At 45.5% G+C, this 15,653-nt stretch overlaps 1 protein-coding gene across 1 annotated transcript; it reads left to right on the forward strand.

The window, feature by feature from the left end:
- Positions 1 to 11,713: 11,713 nt before the first annotated feature.
- On the forward strand, positions 11,714 to 15,261 carry LOC128719850 (zinc finger C2HC domain-containing protein 1C). Its single transcript, XM_053813489.1, is given in 6 exon segments — positions 11,714 to 11,740; positions 11,742 to 11,885; positions 12,105 to 12,644; positions 13,719 to 13,818; positions 14,309 to 14,514; positions 14,593 to 15,261. Coding segments are annotated over 6 exon segments (1,686 nt in total).
- Positions 15,262 to 15,653: the final 392 nt, after the last annotated feature.

Below are 15,653 nucleotides of genomic sequence, written 5' to 3' on the forward strand. Positions count from 1 at the left end.
AACAATCATGATGTATGTCGGTGTAGATTTTTGTGCTTAGGGGAAACTAGGAACTAGCATTAGGAACCACACCACCTGCCGTAACGCGCGAAACAACGCGGAGAAATCGTAACGAATCGAGAACAACAAACAACACTGCATTATTAGTAACCAAATTGTAACTGTTTTTTAGGCATGTTTCAACTCGATGTTTAAAACTTATCGACATTTTAGAGATGCGTCCGAGCGCATTTGGGAGAGCACAGCATATAAACCACCCCACACCGGTTGCGTGCCGTGTGGTAAACATAACGCTATACTTAACACACGTGTAAGTCACTTACGCAGCATACTCAAGAAGAAGAAAAGAACACATATTTGCCTGGAGGAAACGCAACTGTGGACGTTTCAATTGTAACCGGGGCACGGGAAACATCGTACCCGCTTAGGTTCCCGCTAGGTACGAGGATCAACTCCCCAAAAAACAAAACAAAAACACACACACACACAACACGAACGCTGGTCGATCGTGGGCTTCGGGGAGTTGACGGTAGCATTTGTTGATTGTCGTTAAAACTGAATGTTTGTGATGTCTTGCGCAAAATAGAGCACTAATCGTCGATGTTCGAAATGGTCAACACAAACCATGGGTATGTATTTGCAAAAAACAAAAAAAACCGCATTGGAAACAACACACAACAAACTTTGTTAGCCTTTGGAAAATGGCCACCTTGTCAATGACGGGTAAACCCCCCCCAAACAGCATGGTGGATTTTTTTAAACAAACAGTACAGTACGCAGTAACGCTTACATGTATTTGAATCCTTCAAAGAAGCATTCCACCCTTCCCAGTTGTCCGCCGTTGTCCACCTGTAGGAGAATGCGCTGTTGAGCAGCGTCCCAATCAAGGAGACCCCATATGCCCAAGTTTTGTACCACGTCCGACATTTGTGACCTACCCGTCCGATGAGTTAGGTAATGTGTCCTGTTACCCAGACACACACCACTGTCGACACTGTCAGGAACTCATTTCTCGTCTACGCATTTGACCCCGATTGCCTGCATTGGAAACTTTCAAAACTTACTATCGAAGCACACTAGCTCGCGCTACATAAACGTACTTCTTCGCCACGAAGTGGACCGAAAGTGGTAAACAGACACAGCAAACTTACGATTGTTTATCAGACCGCTAGGTACGAACACATAGTACACCAGAAATGAAACAATTCTCAGTTGTTTTGTCATCCCCATCAGACCTGTGATTGGTTCAATCGCCCCCACAACCCTCATTTATTGTCAAATAAAACCAAAATACTTATTAGAAGAAAACAAAAATTCTTACTTTTTTTTTCTTTATCTTGCATCAAAACATACATCTTGAAAATCTAACAACTATGGATAAATAGTATGAATTAATTCATAGGTAAATTATGTATGGTAAGTAAATCTTAAATACTCCTCGTCAATACTTCAATGCTCTTTGGTGTTGCATTAGTACTGAACCTTAAGGTTTTTTCTTCTCCTACTTCTAATCCTACTACTACTCCTATTTACTCTTCAGATGATATTTCAGCTTTCGTCAAATAGTCTCAACTTCAAATATAACCTATGGAATAAGAAACACATGGTGTGTATCAGATTTAAGTACTGTTGAGTGATACTGATCCAGACTCAAAAATCCCAAAGAATTTATGAATGAACTGCGTGAAAGCCTTCGAATCTCTACTCAGAAGATTCATGAGTTTTTTGGGCATTCTAAGGAATCTCTGAAGATTCATGATGACTCTGCTTCTAAAATGAATTCTGCAATAGATCTCTAGATTTCAGGATTAATATTTCTCTTTTGACTCAAATTTTGACTCTTTTGACTCGAAAGAGCAGTTTACTCATAACCTAACATTTTAACAGTTTCTGTTCTAATCTTAACCATCACTTTCATGTAGTACAAGTACTACAGTTCTTCGAATTTCTGTCATTCCTTTGTCCAAATCGTCCTCAATTTTCATTCTAGTACATTAATATTCAAATATAACTTTTATATCTTTCGTTTGAATTTACTTAAAGTTTACTGCAAATCGGGACGAAATCCCTCAATTTTGCCTTTTTACGCATTCTTCCGATCGTTCTCATATAAACACACACGCGAGCGCATTCCACACCCGTTCCGGAGCACGCATTCACCCCCGATCGGAGCACATTCTTGATCTTAACCAGCTCACCCAACACTCAGAGAGAGCGGCAAAACGAACTGATCACCCACACGCATGCAAAACACACCCGCCGAAGCACCGCATGGCGTTTAAATTCCAACCCGTCGCGGAACCGTCGCGCGATCGTGAGCGAACGATGGTTTGACGGAGCGCGAGAGCGTATACCCATCGCCATACCCGCCCGGTCCACATGCAGCGTGAAAGAGACGGAACGAAAAGGGAAACGAAAAAAAAGAACAACCAAGTAGGCGCAGCGTGCAGAGTTGTTGTCGTTTTTGTGCGTGCCAGCCAGCAACACAGCCCCATTTCTGTCGCTACGTTCGCCAACATCGCAGCTTTTCGTCGACGCTCGCGGTAGTTGCACGGCGACAGTGAAGTAGCAAAGTTCTTGGCGCGCGCGATTCCGTACGTCGTGGGGTGCGTTTCGTTATTGTTTTTTTTATTATTATTTTTGTCGCGATTCTTCGCGCATCCGATCACCAGCTCCAAAAGGCGATCCCGAAAATACACCCAAACCACCGCTAGAAGTTTGCAGCTAATTGCCTGGGAGCTGGAAGTATAGCCAGTGATAGACACGCGAATTCCGCAGAATTAAATGCCGATTTGTTGCCGCCTGACCGTGCGTGTGTGAGACAGTGCAGCAAAGTGGAAGAAAGTGTGTGTTTACATTTGCGCGGCATCCGGTACTCATCTCTTGGTAAGAGCGTGGAATCGCGAAACAGCAAAGAACGCGTCATCGTTGCGTCTGGCGGACTACAAATCAAACGCTGACGCATAACCAACAGTCGACGAGCGGCGTTTCGTTGTGAGGTATGTCCAACATCTTTCATTTCATTGGGGTGTTTTTTGCATTAACAGCGCAAATGGCAATTTTGTTACTGTACCAAATTGGGAAATGCTTAGCAACACATCGCAAAGCCTTCTTTGATAATTGAAAGTTCGAACGACACCTACAGCCGACTCCCTGGAGGCTTTATAAATGCCAAATCAAAGCAAAGAATTAAAGAATAATTACATTTTAAATTATTATTTGGAAAAAAAAAACATGGCAATAATCATAAAGCGCTTCATAAGACCGCTGCAACAAACCGAAGGCATCGATTGCAATGTCCTTTAAACAGCCCTGAATCATCACAACAACCTTCATCGCATAGCACTTTGTTTCAGGTCAACGTCTCTTTCGACAGCAAATGGCCGTGACACGCCGGGACACGATGCTGTTGCTTTTGACAGTATCGTTATGCTTGCAGATGACACCTCTCCAGAACGATACCCCTCCGAAACCGAGGCAGACCCAGGAAGTCTACCGCGCTTACCCTTAGCAAAGGTGCAAGGGCAGTTGCACTCTGTTAGGCGTTTGGTACAAAATTAGTTTACACACCGTGTTTTGTCGCCTGTGTGCAGCGCTCGACACCCACAACTCCGTTGGCTGTTGCTGTACGGTGGGTCGCTCGTCCTTGCACGGGCAGCCATCGCTGCCGGGGCCATCGCACTGGTCGGGGTTCCACCTTTCACACCGGAAGTCATCGAGCGACGCGCAAAAAAAAACTAAAACTCCATTTTAATGTCAGACTCTCCCACGCGCAAACAAACAGCGCCGTGTATCGAAACTTGCCGTCGATAAGAGCCGGTCGATATTGGATGTTGTTATTTGTTGATTGCTTGCTGTTATCTTCATACCTTTTGTATTAGGTAAAACCCCTATCATAGCTTAAAAAGCGTTCGATCGCATCTGGATTTTCAACCTGTGAATATTTTAATTCACGATAAGCAAGATGCCCCTGTTAATATCTTCTCTCACGCCTTTTTAATTAATCTCTAACGCTTTTGGAGCATGATAGTTCCTTTGGCACACAAGCTTCACGACATTCAACCAAGAGAGACACCGTTTCGTATGTATATGATGTCAGAACCCTCGCTTTGTTCAAGCTTTTTGGCACGTTTCCCACTTATTGTTGCCATATAAGCGAGGTCGATTTATTGTAGAACACAAACTCCATCCATCGGGATCTTTCGACTCCTCCACAAAGCATGGGGGGGAGGAATGGTTTGCTTGTAGTTCAAGGAAGAAATAAAAGAAAAACCGACCAGATTAAATATGAACAAACCATAAAATGCGATGAGATCTATCTGCAACGAAGCAACGAAATGAAATAACCTTACAGCTTTTTTTTTACTGTTTGGGATTTGCACTCCCCAACCTCCTGATGACACGATTGCTGGGAGGAGGGGGCTCTAGCAACCAAGCTCCAGTAACGCCCAGGCAGTTGGCGTTGGCGGTCGCCAGTTGCCTATTTCGGTATCGGAGTCCGAATCCATAAACGGACTATAAAATCCGCTCCGCTTCTCGAACCCAAATCGAAGCACCGACCACGAGTCGTGCTGCCCGAAAGCACCTTTGGGAGCAGCGTTACCTAGAGGCCCCGATGGCCGATGATTCACGCCATAATGTTTAACGTGACATCATTTGCATTTGAAGTCTCACGCAACGCTCGCGCTTATGTAGGTTTGGATGTCAACCAAACCCCCGTCGGCAGGTGGTCCATGCTCGGACTAAGACCCCGCTGTTCGAAATTTTCGTGTGTCCTAATTATTTGACTCCCTTCGGCCATGCCGAATCTTCGAGCTTACAGTTTTCAAGGACACTCGGATACACTGCTTGGTGAAGGAGTTTCCTGCTTGATTACCATTTCGACGACGAACGCCCAACTAACACGCACTTTCTGCTCTTTGCGAACGTTTCAGCTTACGGCACTAGAAAGCAAGAGGACTCGCTTCCTGGAAACGCGGCCACCATGGACAGTCGCGGCCCAACGACGACGGTTAGAGCCGGTGCACCCACCGCCGTCGTCGGTACGTCAAGGCTGGCACAGATGCAGGTAAGTGGTCCACGTGACCTCAAACAGGTTGGATGGTTCAGCCACAACGCTAATAAATTCATAAACGTCAATAAACTACCATTTGCTTATCGGAAAAAAACCTATCCACCGGTGATGGGAGCGTGTAAGAGGTGGCAGTTTGTACCACTTTCGGAGTTGCAGTAAACTTTTACCTCCACATTTAATCTTTTTAACAGTCAATTTTGGAAAGCGAAACCATTGGACATTCAAGTTTTAACACAATAAATCATATTCCACCAACATCTCCCTATTTGTCGGGGAAGCATTTCTACTTGAAGCGTTACATTACGTGTCCTTCTGTGGCAATAACTAAATAAAGTAATTACAACTACCTTAAAAGTTTCACCACCAGCATTACAAGTTTTGTAACTGTTTAACGCAACCATGTCACCGTCCTTGGTTGCCGGTTAGATGGATCGTTGAATTCGTTCGCGTAACGTAGGATCCTCCTACGTAAGTGCGCGTCCGTCGACCCGTTGCTCCCAGCAAAAGCATTCCGGTTCCGTTTTGAACGTCGCCCGGCTTCGCTCGCCCTCGCGCCAAAGCGCACGATGTGGCTACCCGTGTAGCGCTACATGTACCGCCCGGGGCTGACTCAACTTGTTGCTCGTTTCAAGTCCGACCTTCCATCCAAACGTGGATGCTTACAGTTGGTTGGTGCGGGTACCGTCCGCACAAACTACCGATGACTCACCGTTTCGGTGCGGTACGGAGTAGTTTTGGTGTCTGGCAGGAAACACCACAGGCAAAGCTCCCGGCCAATCCAAATACACGAGTTGCAAAAGAAAGTCTTTCGCAATGATACTATTTCAGCTTAGCTGAGTTGTATTTTTGTACTACTTCATGGTGCATCAATCATTTACAGCAGGTCGATCGCACCCCTGTTATGTCTAAAGATCTCCCTCCCATATATGTAGAACCGGAAAGATAGACAGACGATGGGGGTTCGAAGCCAAATAAGAAGTGCTAATAAAGTGGATCGTCCGATCGAGAGAAGATTCTAAACACAAAATGCAACAACTATTCCGACGATCGAACCCTACCGCTTCTACAGCGTTGTAGGCGGAAGCACACGCAGATGCGGAAATGTGCGCTACAGATTCTACGCGCTCACAACAAAACACACTTCTCGCACGAATGCACAACAAAACTGCTGTTTATTTCGTCTTATTTCTGAATCGCTTTTCGATGCATTCTGTAATTGAAGTGGTTAGATATCACTGGGAGGGGGAGGTTTTGTTTGGGTTTGCTGTTGGTTGTTTCTTTCTCGCACGCCACACGTATGTCTCGCTGTTATTTTGTCGAGCGCTTTTAATGGTCAGGTTGAATAACAATCCGGCATTGATTTTCGCTCGAACGAATCAGTGTTGCGTGAAAAGATGCTTCATGATTATTTGACGTACGGTAAGCATATGACGTGGTTTAACATTCGTTTTACTTGTTCGATTGATGGAATCGTGAAAAGAAAGACGCTAAACTTGAAACATTTAAAATAAAAACTCAATCCCAAGGCTTGGATATCATCAGCGTGTTCAATTTGTTGTTTAAGATATTTCAGTATTGCATCACTAAACTTGAGAATGTTCTTCAACTGTTTAAATTCAAACTACAGTGTTGCACTCCGGGAAGATTCATGTAAAACAATTCCAAAGAAACATCTCGTAAAGTGACAGTCAGCTCATTAATGTCCGAGGCTACTGCTAATGCAGCACGGACCGCAAACACGACACATATCAGCATGGATTAATGTCTTGCAGTAAATCATATGCACTTTATCGCCCATATATAAGACCTGCCTTTGAACTTCCCTCCCCCACAGTAAGGCTATCGTCTGGGCAGTACAGTAAACGAATTGCCCGTGAGTGTGCAATGTAGTCTGGAGACTTTTATCCAACGCTTAATATAGCATGGAAATGGTTGAGCCGGCTTCGGCACTTTGACTCCCCTGACCTTGGCATCTGCTGCAGTGTAATTGTGTTTGGCGTACACGGTACGCAAAGTCAACACCTCGCTACGCCCAAGCCTCCAACATGCTATCAACCTAACAACCACTATTCCGGTTTCGTTCGATCAGTTGATAAAATCAATTCCCTACTATATGTGATAAAGGCAAATAAACAAACACACATACACAGACACAAACATTTCTTCTTCCAGATACATTGAAAAGCACACATCACACCGGCTTACAGCTAGATAGTCAACCATAACTGCCAGCTAATGGAGCCACTTGGTGGTTCTAGTGAAGCATCTTCAAGTTCCGGACGGTCTAGATTTTATCGGGCCATCAATTTGTCCAACTGGTGGGAAAAAATGGAAGCAAACCCGACGGCGCTTCCTCTCGTAACCATGGGCAATATTGCCATTTAATGGGGTAGTTCGATACACGCAAGAGTTTATATGGGTGTTGAGAGTGGGGCCGCGACCGCAACCACCACACGGCGATACGATTTTCTTGGGTGGAACTTTCCTGGGGAGCATTTTATTGCGTTACTAAGATTACAAACCGTGTGCAACTCGTCGGACGGTTTGATTTCTTCCACGATACCATAAGCATATTGATCAGCGATATTTCATAAAATTGTATTCCTCTTTTCATTCCTTTTAACAGACCGTAACTGATTATTAACGGTTGGCTTCGATACTCCAATGAACCGATCTCTAATTTCTGGAACTGTTACTCTGTTATTGCCATCGGTTGTGTATTTAAGTTAATAAAAAAGCATCATATAGAAAATGTATAACTTGCAATCACAAACTGGCTGTGGCGATTCAGACATCTTACACGCTACTGAAACAGATATTCAACGGAAAACAAGCAATCCGATTGTCCAAGGTCCATCATGCTTCTCGCCGTTCGTCAACAGTAAATTGATAATGACTGTCGGCAGCAACGAGGAATGGCGATACGCACCCGATGCGCTGTAATCGACGCCATTCAACTAAATATGGTAAACGATGATCGATGGACAAAGACACGGATGCCTTATAAGTGAAATGCCAACGAATAAGAGAGGAATGCCATTGAAACTGCTCGTTCACTGCGTAAATTTTGCCATGTTTTTTTTTTATTTCCCGTTCCCACCAAAGACCAAAGAGCCCATGAGTCAAAAACTTTAAAATCTTGAAGTTGAACGCCATGCAGTTGAAGCTATGCCCACATGCTTTTGTCTACCCGGTTGCGGACTTAGTGCTGAAAAGTAATGCATCGAGTGAGTTTTGCAGACATTCAGCCTGGAGCAGCATTGCGCGTCGGGTCGCAAGGGAACACCTACGGCTGAGTTGGTTAGATGAAATCTAGTTTGTATCAAGTTTTGCTCAAAACTGGACCAGTCAAACGAGATACAGCGGAGACAGTACAAACTTTCCCGCAACACCCCGGACGGTACTTGTTTAGGCACTCTTTTGCTACGAATCGATTTCTAATGCACGATGGTAAATTACATCATTCTACCTCATTGTTGTGAGATGTGCTAAAGTGGTGTTACTTTGTGAAAAGAATTATAAACAGTTAAGTTATTGCACCGAAAATAATTGAAATTCTAAGCACACTACTCAAACTGCAACCAAATCCACTCAATCACTACGAATCTTTTGACTGTGAATATTTATGAACACCCTAGCCCAACAATCTCCTTCCAAACTCAATTTAATCCACGAAACATCTTGCGTGACAAGGCTTTCGGTACACCGAAAGTCTTCTGGCGACTAAGTACCTAATTAGTTCATGTCACTTGGAACAGGCAAGATCTGTCTGTCTTTTGTTGGAAACTAGCTCTAAGCTCTCGGGTCTGCAATTCGTAATCTGTTCGGTTCGCCGTTGAGCGGTTAGCGTTATGATCCTGATATGATAGGATTAACTTGGCCCTATTCAACAGCTGGATAGGAACACATCAAATCTTTTGTTCGAACACGGGCAATCTCTTCTGGCGGGCTGTTAAATTTGCACTATCCCTGCAACATCCTGTCACGAACAGACCCAACTGGGTGGAATTCATTAAAATAATTATGCCACTGGAATATATCAACTACCGTAACAACTTTTGCCGCCACGTGTTTGTCCCGCTCCGGTACACACTTGCCCGCTTGCCAAAACGGGGTCCTTGTCGTCATTAAAATAAATATGCTGCGTAAACTCTGAAGTGGATGCCAGCCATATAACATTTCCCATTATCCTTATCGTCTTCAAACGAAGGCAAGTCGGCCTCAAGTAAATTGCATGCCAAAGTGAGGGAAAATGTCATTACCGGACTTGTTAGCACCTGGTCAAAATAATGAAGGTTCGCACCTTCAAGTCTTGTGTTTCGCCAGAAAGTTGATACTGGCAATGGAGAGGACATCTGAAAGATCGCGTCAAACGGAACGCCACCAATAAGCCAATGGGGTCATGACTTTGCAGCAACGACCATTAAGCATACATTGCAAACCTGATACCATGAACGGTATCAATTACTCTTATCCCATTAAAATGAGGAGGTGTGTGGACGGTTTCAGCTCGCCACAGCATTAGACAACAGGTTAGACCAATTAGTTAGAGTTAAATTGTATCACTAAGCTAAGGTAACTATTTTTTATACACTTCACTACTTCGGTAGCGGTGGAATACCCCGGTTCTTCCATAAACAATAACCACTCAATAGACACACAAGAAGATATTGACATAAGCGTGAATTTATCCTGTTTTTCCCAACATTTGCTTCTTTGCTAGGAGCAGTCCTTTGGTCTTGTACTTCGGTTTATTCATGGAATCATCCATTTAGTGTTGAATACTGAGGTCAAACACTGAACATCACTGAGGTCACTCCTCAATAAAGTGAGGACTCTGAGCCAAAACAACCACTTGGCAGAACACTAGAATCGTCGATTCTTAGTTATTCGACCAAAGCAAAGTATCTCGATGCACTATTTAATATTTGACCTTGAAAAAAAAATGCTCGGTGGAGGTTATTTGGTGGTGGAGGCATAACATAGTAACCAATTCTATCACCTCCATGGCTTATCTAACTCATCATTTCAATCCATAACGCTGGAATGGTTACTAGACACGGTACATGACACTGAAAAGCAATAATGGCTTTCCTGTCTGTCATATTCGGCCTCGATTAAAGATGTATACCGTCCACCGTCAACGCAGCAATCGATATTTAAATCGTACACAACTAACACACACACACACCTCGTGTGCAGTTGCTTTCTTTACACTCCTGCTGCTAACAACGGTGCATTAATGATTCACCATGGCCGCGCCTTGCTTGCTGATGCACGGTTCAGCGATAGTCTCCTGTCGACCACCGTCAACGGTCACTGTTTGGAATGTCCTTTGTCTATGCCAAATCGACTGACATGTAGTCGCAATCGGTGGCGTTTACCGACTCCACAAACTGCCCGTAATCTCGCAAGTGTGGGTACACCGGGGGGAAAATCCTATTCCGGCCAGCCAGCCATTTCGTGACCGTGAACAGGTGGCCTGCGGCAGTATTGTGCCGTGTGTCGAGAGTGCCACTATCGTAACGCGTGCTCCCGCATTGAGCACGCCCATGCCAAACGGCGGAAGTGTGAATAAACCCGATCCCTTGCTGACGCGCGGAACGATCGTTAGTGGTGCGGTAAGTGTCAGTTTGGATGATTCCTGGACGGGGCGTAGTTTGCTGGAAGCCTTGGGGCGTGTACCGTTGCGGACGTTTGGTGTAAGCTTACATTACTGGCGCATCATGCCAGCTTTCCGAAGCATATTCTGTATGAAATGAAGCTATTTTGAGGTTATTTTATTGAAATTCTAACGAACTGTGAGGCCTCCGTTCATATTGGAAATTCCATCTCATTATAATCGACGAGCGCAACTTGAACTCCACCCGTGGTCGTAGTGGCCTTCCAGCGTCTTTAACCACATAATCCGAGCTTTAGCTTGTTTCTTTTTGGCCTCCACAAAAAAAGTGTGTTCTCGCCGAAGGCCACCTTCGGGTTGTTGTACAACGACGTTAGACCATTACCCATCCCTATCGGCGGAGTCATCATGAGTTCGTGTTTTTGTTGTGCAAAAAATGATATCCCTTTTTATGTTATTTGAAACACCAACAACCACGACAACCGTGCCCAATCCGCACGCCACCCAACTATCTGTGATCGTCCACCCCATTTTCCACCGGTGTCGCTTTCGATTTCTAGCCCCACGTGTACTTCTGTACATTTTATTTTATTAACAAAAAAAACCAAACCCTCCACATTCCCCTATCGGTGCACGAGGCATTCAGAACCACGCCAACCAAGCAACAACAACAGCAGCAGCACAACAACAGAAAAAAAAACATGCGCGCCCATGCTCCTTGTTGCATAAATTCCCTACGGATTGTTCGGGGTTGCCTTGCCGGGAGGGCAGTTGCTATAAATAAGTTCTACCCCAGTTTTCGACAACCTGCGCCGGTTCGGAAAATGTGCAGCCTGAATGCTTCGTCGGGTGGTCCGGCACCCCGGGACCCCCGTTCGCCTACGGTCGTTGGTGTGGCATCGCCATGCCGTATCGGTGGGGAGTGTATGCAGCCGAAAGCCACGGTATCGGTGCTCGCGCACAGGTCCCTACCACGGATAGGACGGTGGTTTTGTTTTGATGCCGTTGCTCAGACGCGGATGTACCTCGCAGGAAAGCGTACGCGCGCCACACGTCGTGCGCTCGTTGAAGCACACAGCACACAAAAGCCACCGAGTGATCCCAGCGCAGGTGAACATGAAGTTGAAATCGCTGGATTACGGTGATATTATCGAAAGTTTTACGAATCGATATGAAAATATAGTGAAAAAGGTACGGTGGCTAGGCGGTGTTAGCGGCGGTGGTGAAAGGATGAATAACAAAATGGCGTGGCTTTCGGGTTCCGAGGCACTCAGAGTGGTGGTTGTGGTTTCATTATGCTGCTGCATAAACGTGTCCTAATTGTTTCCTCGTCCTAAGCGCACCTACACAATGTGTATCGTTCAATTCCATTTTTTCTCTCTCTCTCTCTGTGCTTTTCCCCTCATGCAGATGCGTTTCCAGCAGCGCCAGCAGCAGGAACGTGACCAGCGAAAGATAGAGCAGATTGCGACGAGAACGACCGCCACTACCGGGACGGTGGCCATCGCATCGTCACAGGGCGGTCGCACGGCCACAACAACATCGACCACGAGCAGCAGCGCGGTAAGTGCCACGGTGGAGCTTTCCGAGCGGCTCAATGCCACCAGCCTATCGTCCACGCTCGGCGCTGGCAAGGTTCGCCAAATGTTCGACGAGCGTCGCCATCGGGTGGCCGGCATCGACAAAAGCTACCCGTTGCAGCCGATCCAAACGACTTCCACGGTACCGACGGTAGCCCATGGTAACCACGCCGTCAGCGGTAACGGCACCAGTAACAGCACCGGCCACGATGGTGGTGGTGCTTCCCTGGCTCGTGGTATGGCCAAGACGGGTCTGAACAACAAACCACGTGTCCCACCAATATCGGCCAGTTCCCGGACCCGCTTGATGCAGCACCAATCCCAGGCGCGTGGGACGAACCTACGTCAGGACAGTCTCGTGGCCATGCAGGTGTGTATCTAAGTGCGTTCGTGTTTAGTGAAGGAAGTGGATCAAACGAAGAAAGTTTCTTCACAAAACCAACTTTAACTGGGTTATGTTACTAACGGGGGGGTTAAATAACCGTTCAGGCTTCTTGTGCCTTCTTTAAGGGGGTAGTACACTTTGGTGATTTTTTGTCATTTTTTTTCAAACGACACTTTTATGTTTTCCTGCTGTAAATTTTTGTTTCACCCAATATTGGTAACTCCTTCGGTAGCTACATCTGGTGCACCTCCAACACTTCTGAAAATTGTGTCCTGTAAATTGGTGAACATTATAAGCATGACTTCGTTAAAGTTGGAGCAAAATCTATATTTTTCACTTAATTTCCAATCAACTTTCTATCATCGTACGTAGGAGTTTTGCGTTATATTAAAAACTTTATAATGGACAACATTTTTAAAAACAAAAATTTTGCTTTTCGGATGCAAAAATGGACTTTAAAACTAACGCTGAAGATTTTATTTGAGATAAAGACAAACAACTGCGTACGATGACAGAAATAGATGTTTTAAATTAAAGAAAATCGGAATTAATTAATGTGACGACCCGGTGGTTTATTGGTTGCGGAACCTGTCTTCACGACACGACAGGACTGGTTAAAAACCTTATCTGGACCAATCCTCCATAAGCAGGACTGACTATCCTGCTACGGGTAAACAATGTCGAAGAAAGCCAGAAATGATAGGCCTAGACCTCTCGAGGTTGCTGTCCGGATAAAGAACTCTTTCACACATTGATTGGAAATAATTTCGAATAATTTCGTTTGGAGTATTGAGTCAGTGTTGGATAATTTAGAGGATTGAGTCCTCGAGTTGGTACTAATTTTCATCCTATATCTTTCATGCACTGCAAGCAAAATTTGTGAGACAAACACAAAAAAAAACCTGAGTGTACTACCCCCTTAAATTGACAGTCAGTCACGTAAATCGTATTTTCCTCTAACGATCCACCACATGTAAATGCATCCATCGAAAAAAGGCACAATGTTGTATGTGGGTGAATTTCCCAACCCTTTCTCCCATCTGATCGCACGATTCACAGACTACACGCAGCAACGGTGGAGACCCGGGCACACTGATGATGGATCCGAACGGTGCCTATGATGACAACGATAATTTTCTGGAACTGGAAAAGTTTCCAGGTAAGTAACAATCGATATCCCGGCCAATTACACACCCACCCACCCTCGCCCCGCATCAGCGCCGTAAACGACCCGTCAGTTAGCACGGAAGAACCACACGTCATGTGCATACCTTTCAAAAATCGATTACCGTATATCCTTCTGGGTGGGAAATGCGATACAGGTAGGATTCCCTCCCTTAGGCAGAAGGGTTGCGGATTTGGCGCTCCTTACATTATGGACGCAAAAGGAACGAATTTCAATAATTTATGACAGCCAGACGAGGGACGTGTATCGTATTATTGAGTTATAAAAAAACGAACTTTTGATTGATCGTTTATTGACGATCGCGACAAAGCGATGAGACGGGCTTTGTTTGTCTTCCTTATTGCTAGCTTTGATTCCTTCCGGTTTTCGTCACACACCACATACCTTCACACAAACAATGAACCTTTCTTATGTACTTTTTATAAGATAAAGATTAATTGTAACATTCTTTTTTTTACATTAGATGCAGCATCGATCGATGAAGATGCGCTAGATGCGGCGGATCGTCTAAATGCCATCAACGGCAACGGAGCTCCGGCAAAGGTGGGAAAATCAAACGGATCTTCTACAAAGATCGCACCGAGCAGTTCCGTTCAAAAGCCGCTGAAAAAATCACCGATTGCTTCGTCCAACTCTGTGGCAACGCGTTCACCAAACGGATCCGCCAAAGTAAGCCATGATCGTGCAGCACATTTTCTTCCCACTTACCAAGTAACGTATTATTTCTATCCCGCCCCGCCTTTCCAGCCCGGAGTGGCCACACCACGGTCGGTTAAATCGAACGGACCATCGCGAACGGTCACACAGCCCAGTCCGTCCGGTTCGGCCAGCTCGGTGCGCCGTCCGTCCTCCGTAGCCAACGGCAACATGCTTGCACCGTCCAGCGAACCCGTCCCGGACGGTTTGACCCGGTGCGACATTTGCAGCCGCAACTTCGCCACCGACCGTATCGACAAGCATCGCCAAATCTGTCAGAAAACGAAGACGAAAAAGCGCAAAATATTCGACATCACCAAGCACCGTGTGCAGGGCACGGATGCGGAAAGTTTCGTGCTGAGAGGGAAAAAATCCACCTCCACCGGGGCGGCCACCGTGAGCAGGAAACCATCTAGTCAACTTTCGACGGCCACTGGCGGTGCCGGGGGAAAGCCGAGCAACTGGCGCAAGAAGCACGAAGAGTTTATCGCGACAATCCGTGCCGCGAAGGAGATGAAGGCCCACCTCGCGCGGGGTGGCAAACTGTCGGATCTGCCACCGCCACCACCGTCGGAGAATCCGGACTACGTCCAGTGTCCCCATTGCATGCGTCGATTCAATCAAACTGCCGCCGACCGGCACATCCCGAAGTGTGCCACGATGCTGCACAACAAACCGAAACCGAAACCGAAGGCATCGACCACCATGCGGAAATACTGATCAGTGGGCGAGGAGAGGTTTCTCGGGAGTGTTTGCGGTTGCTTGAATGTGTTTTTGTTTTTAATTGCATAATTTAATGCTTTATCAGGTTTGGAAAACTCGCTCTCTTAATTGGATGCAACGTTTTTTTTTTTTGGTAACAAAATTCCCGTACGTAAGTTATCATTTAAATGAATGGAAATAGTAAACACGTGTACAAACTAACGAAAACCCCGATCGGAATAGCCTAACCGAAAAAAACCCAATATACAGCAAGCATACACGAGAAAAAGCAAACGATAATCATCATCAGCCATAAACCTTATATATTATCAGCTCAACAAATATAACATCCAGCATTTAAAAAAGGAGATGTTACAGAAGAACACAGACCAGATGTCACACGCGGTATA

The sequence above is a fragment of the Anopheles marshallii genome, chromosome 2 (genome assembly GCF_943734725.1).
Source record: "Anopheles marshallii chromosome 2, idAnoMarsDA_429_01, whole genome shotgun sequence".
Classification (NCBI taxonomy): domain Eukaryota; kingdom Metazoa; phylum Arthropoda; class Insecta; order Diptera; family Culicidae; genus Anopheles; species Anopheles marshallii.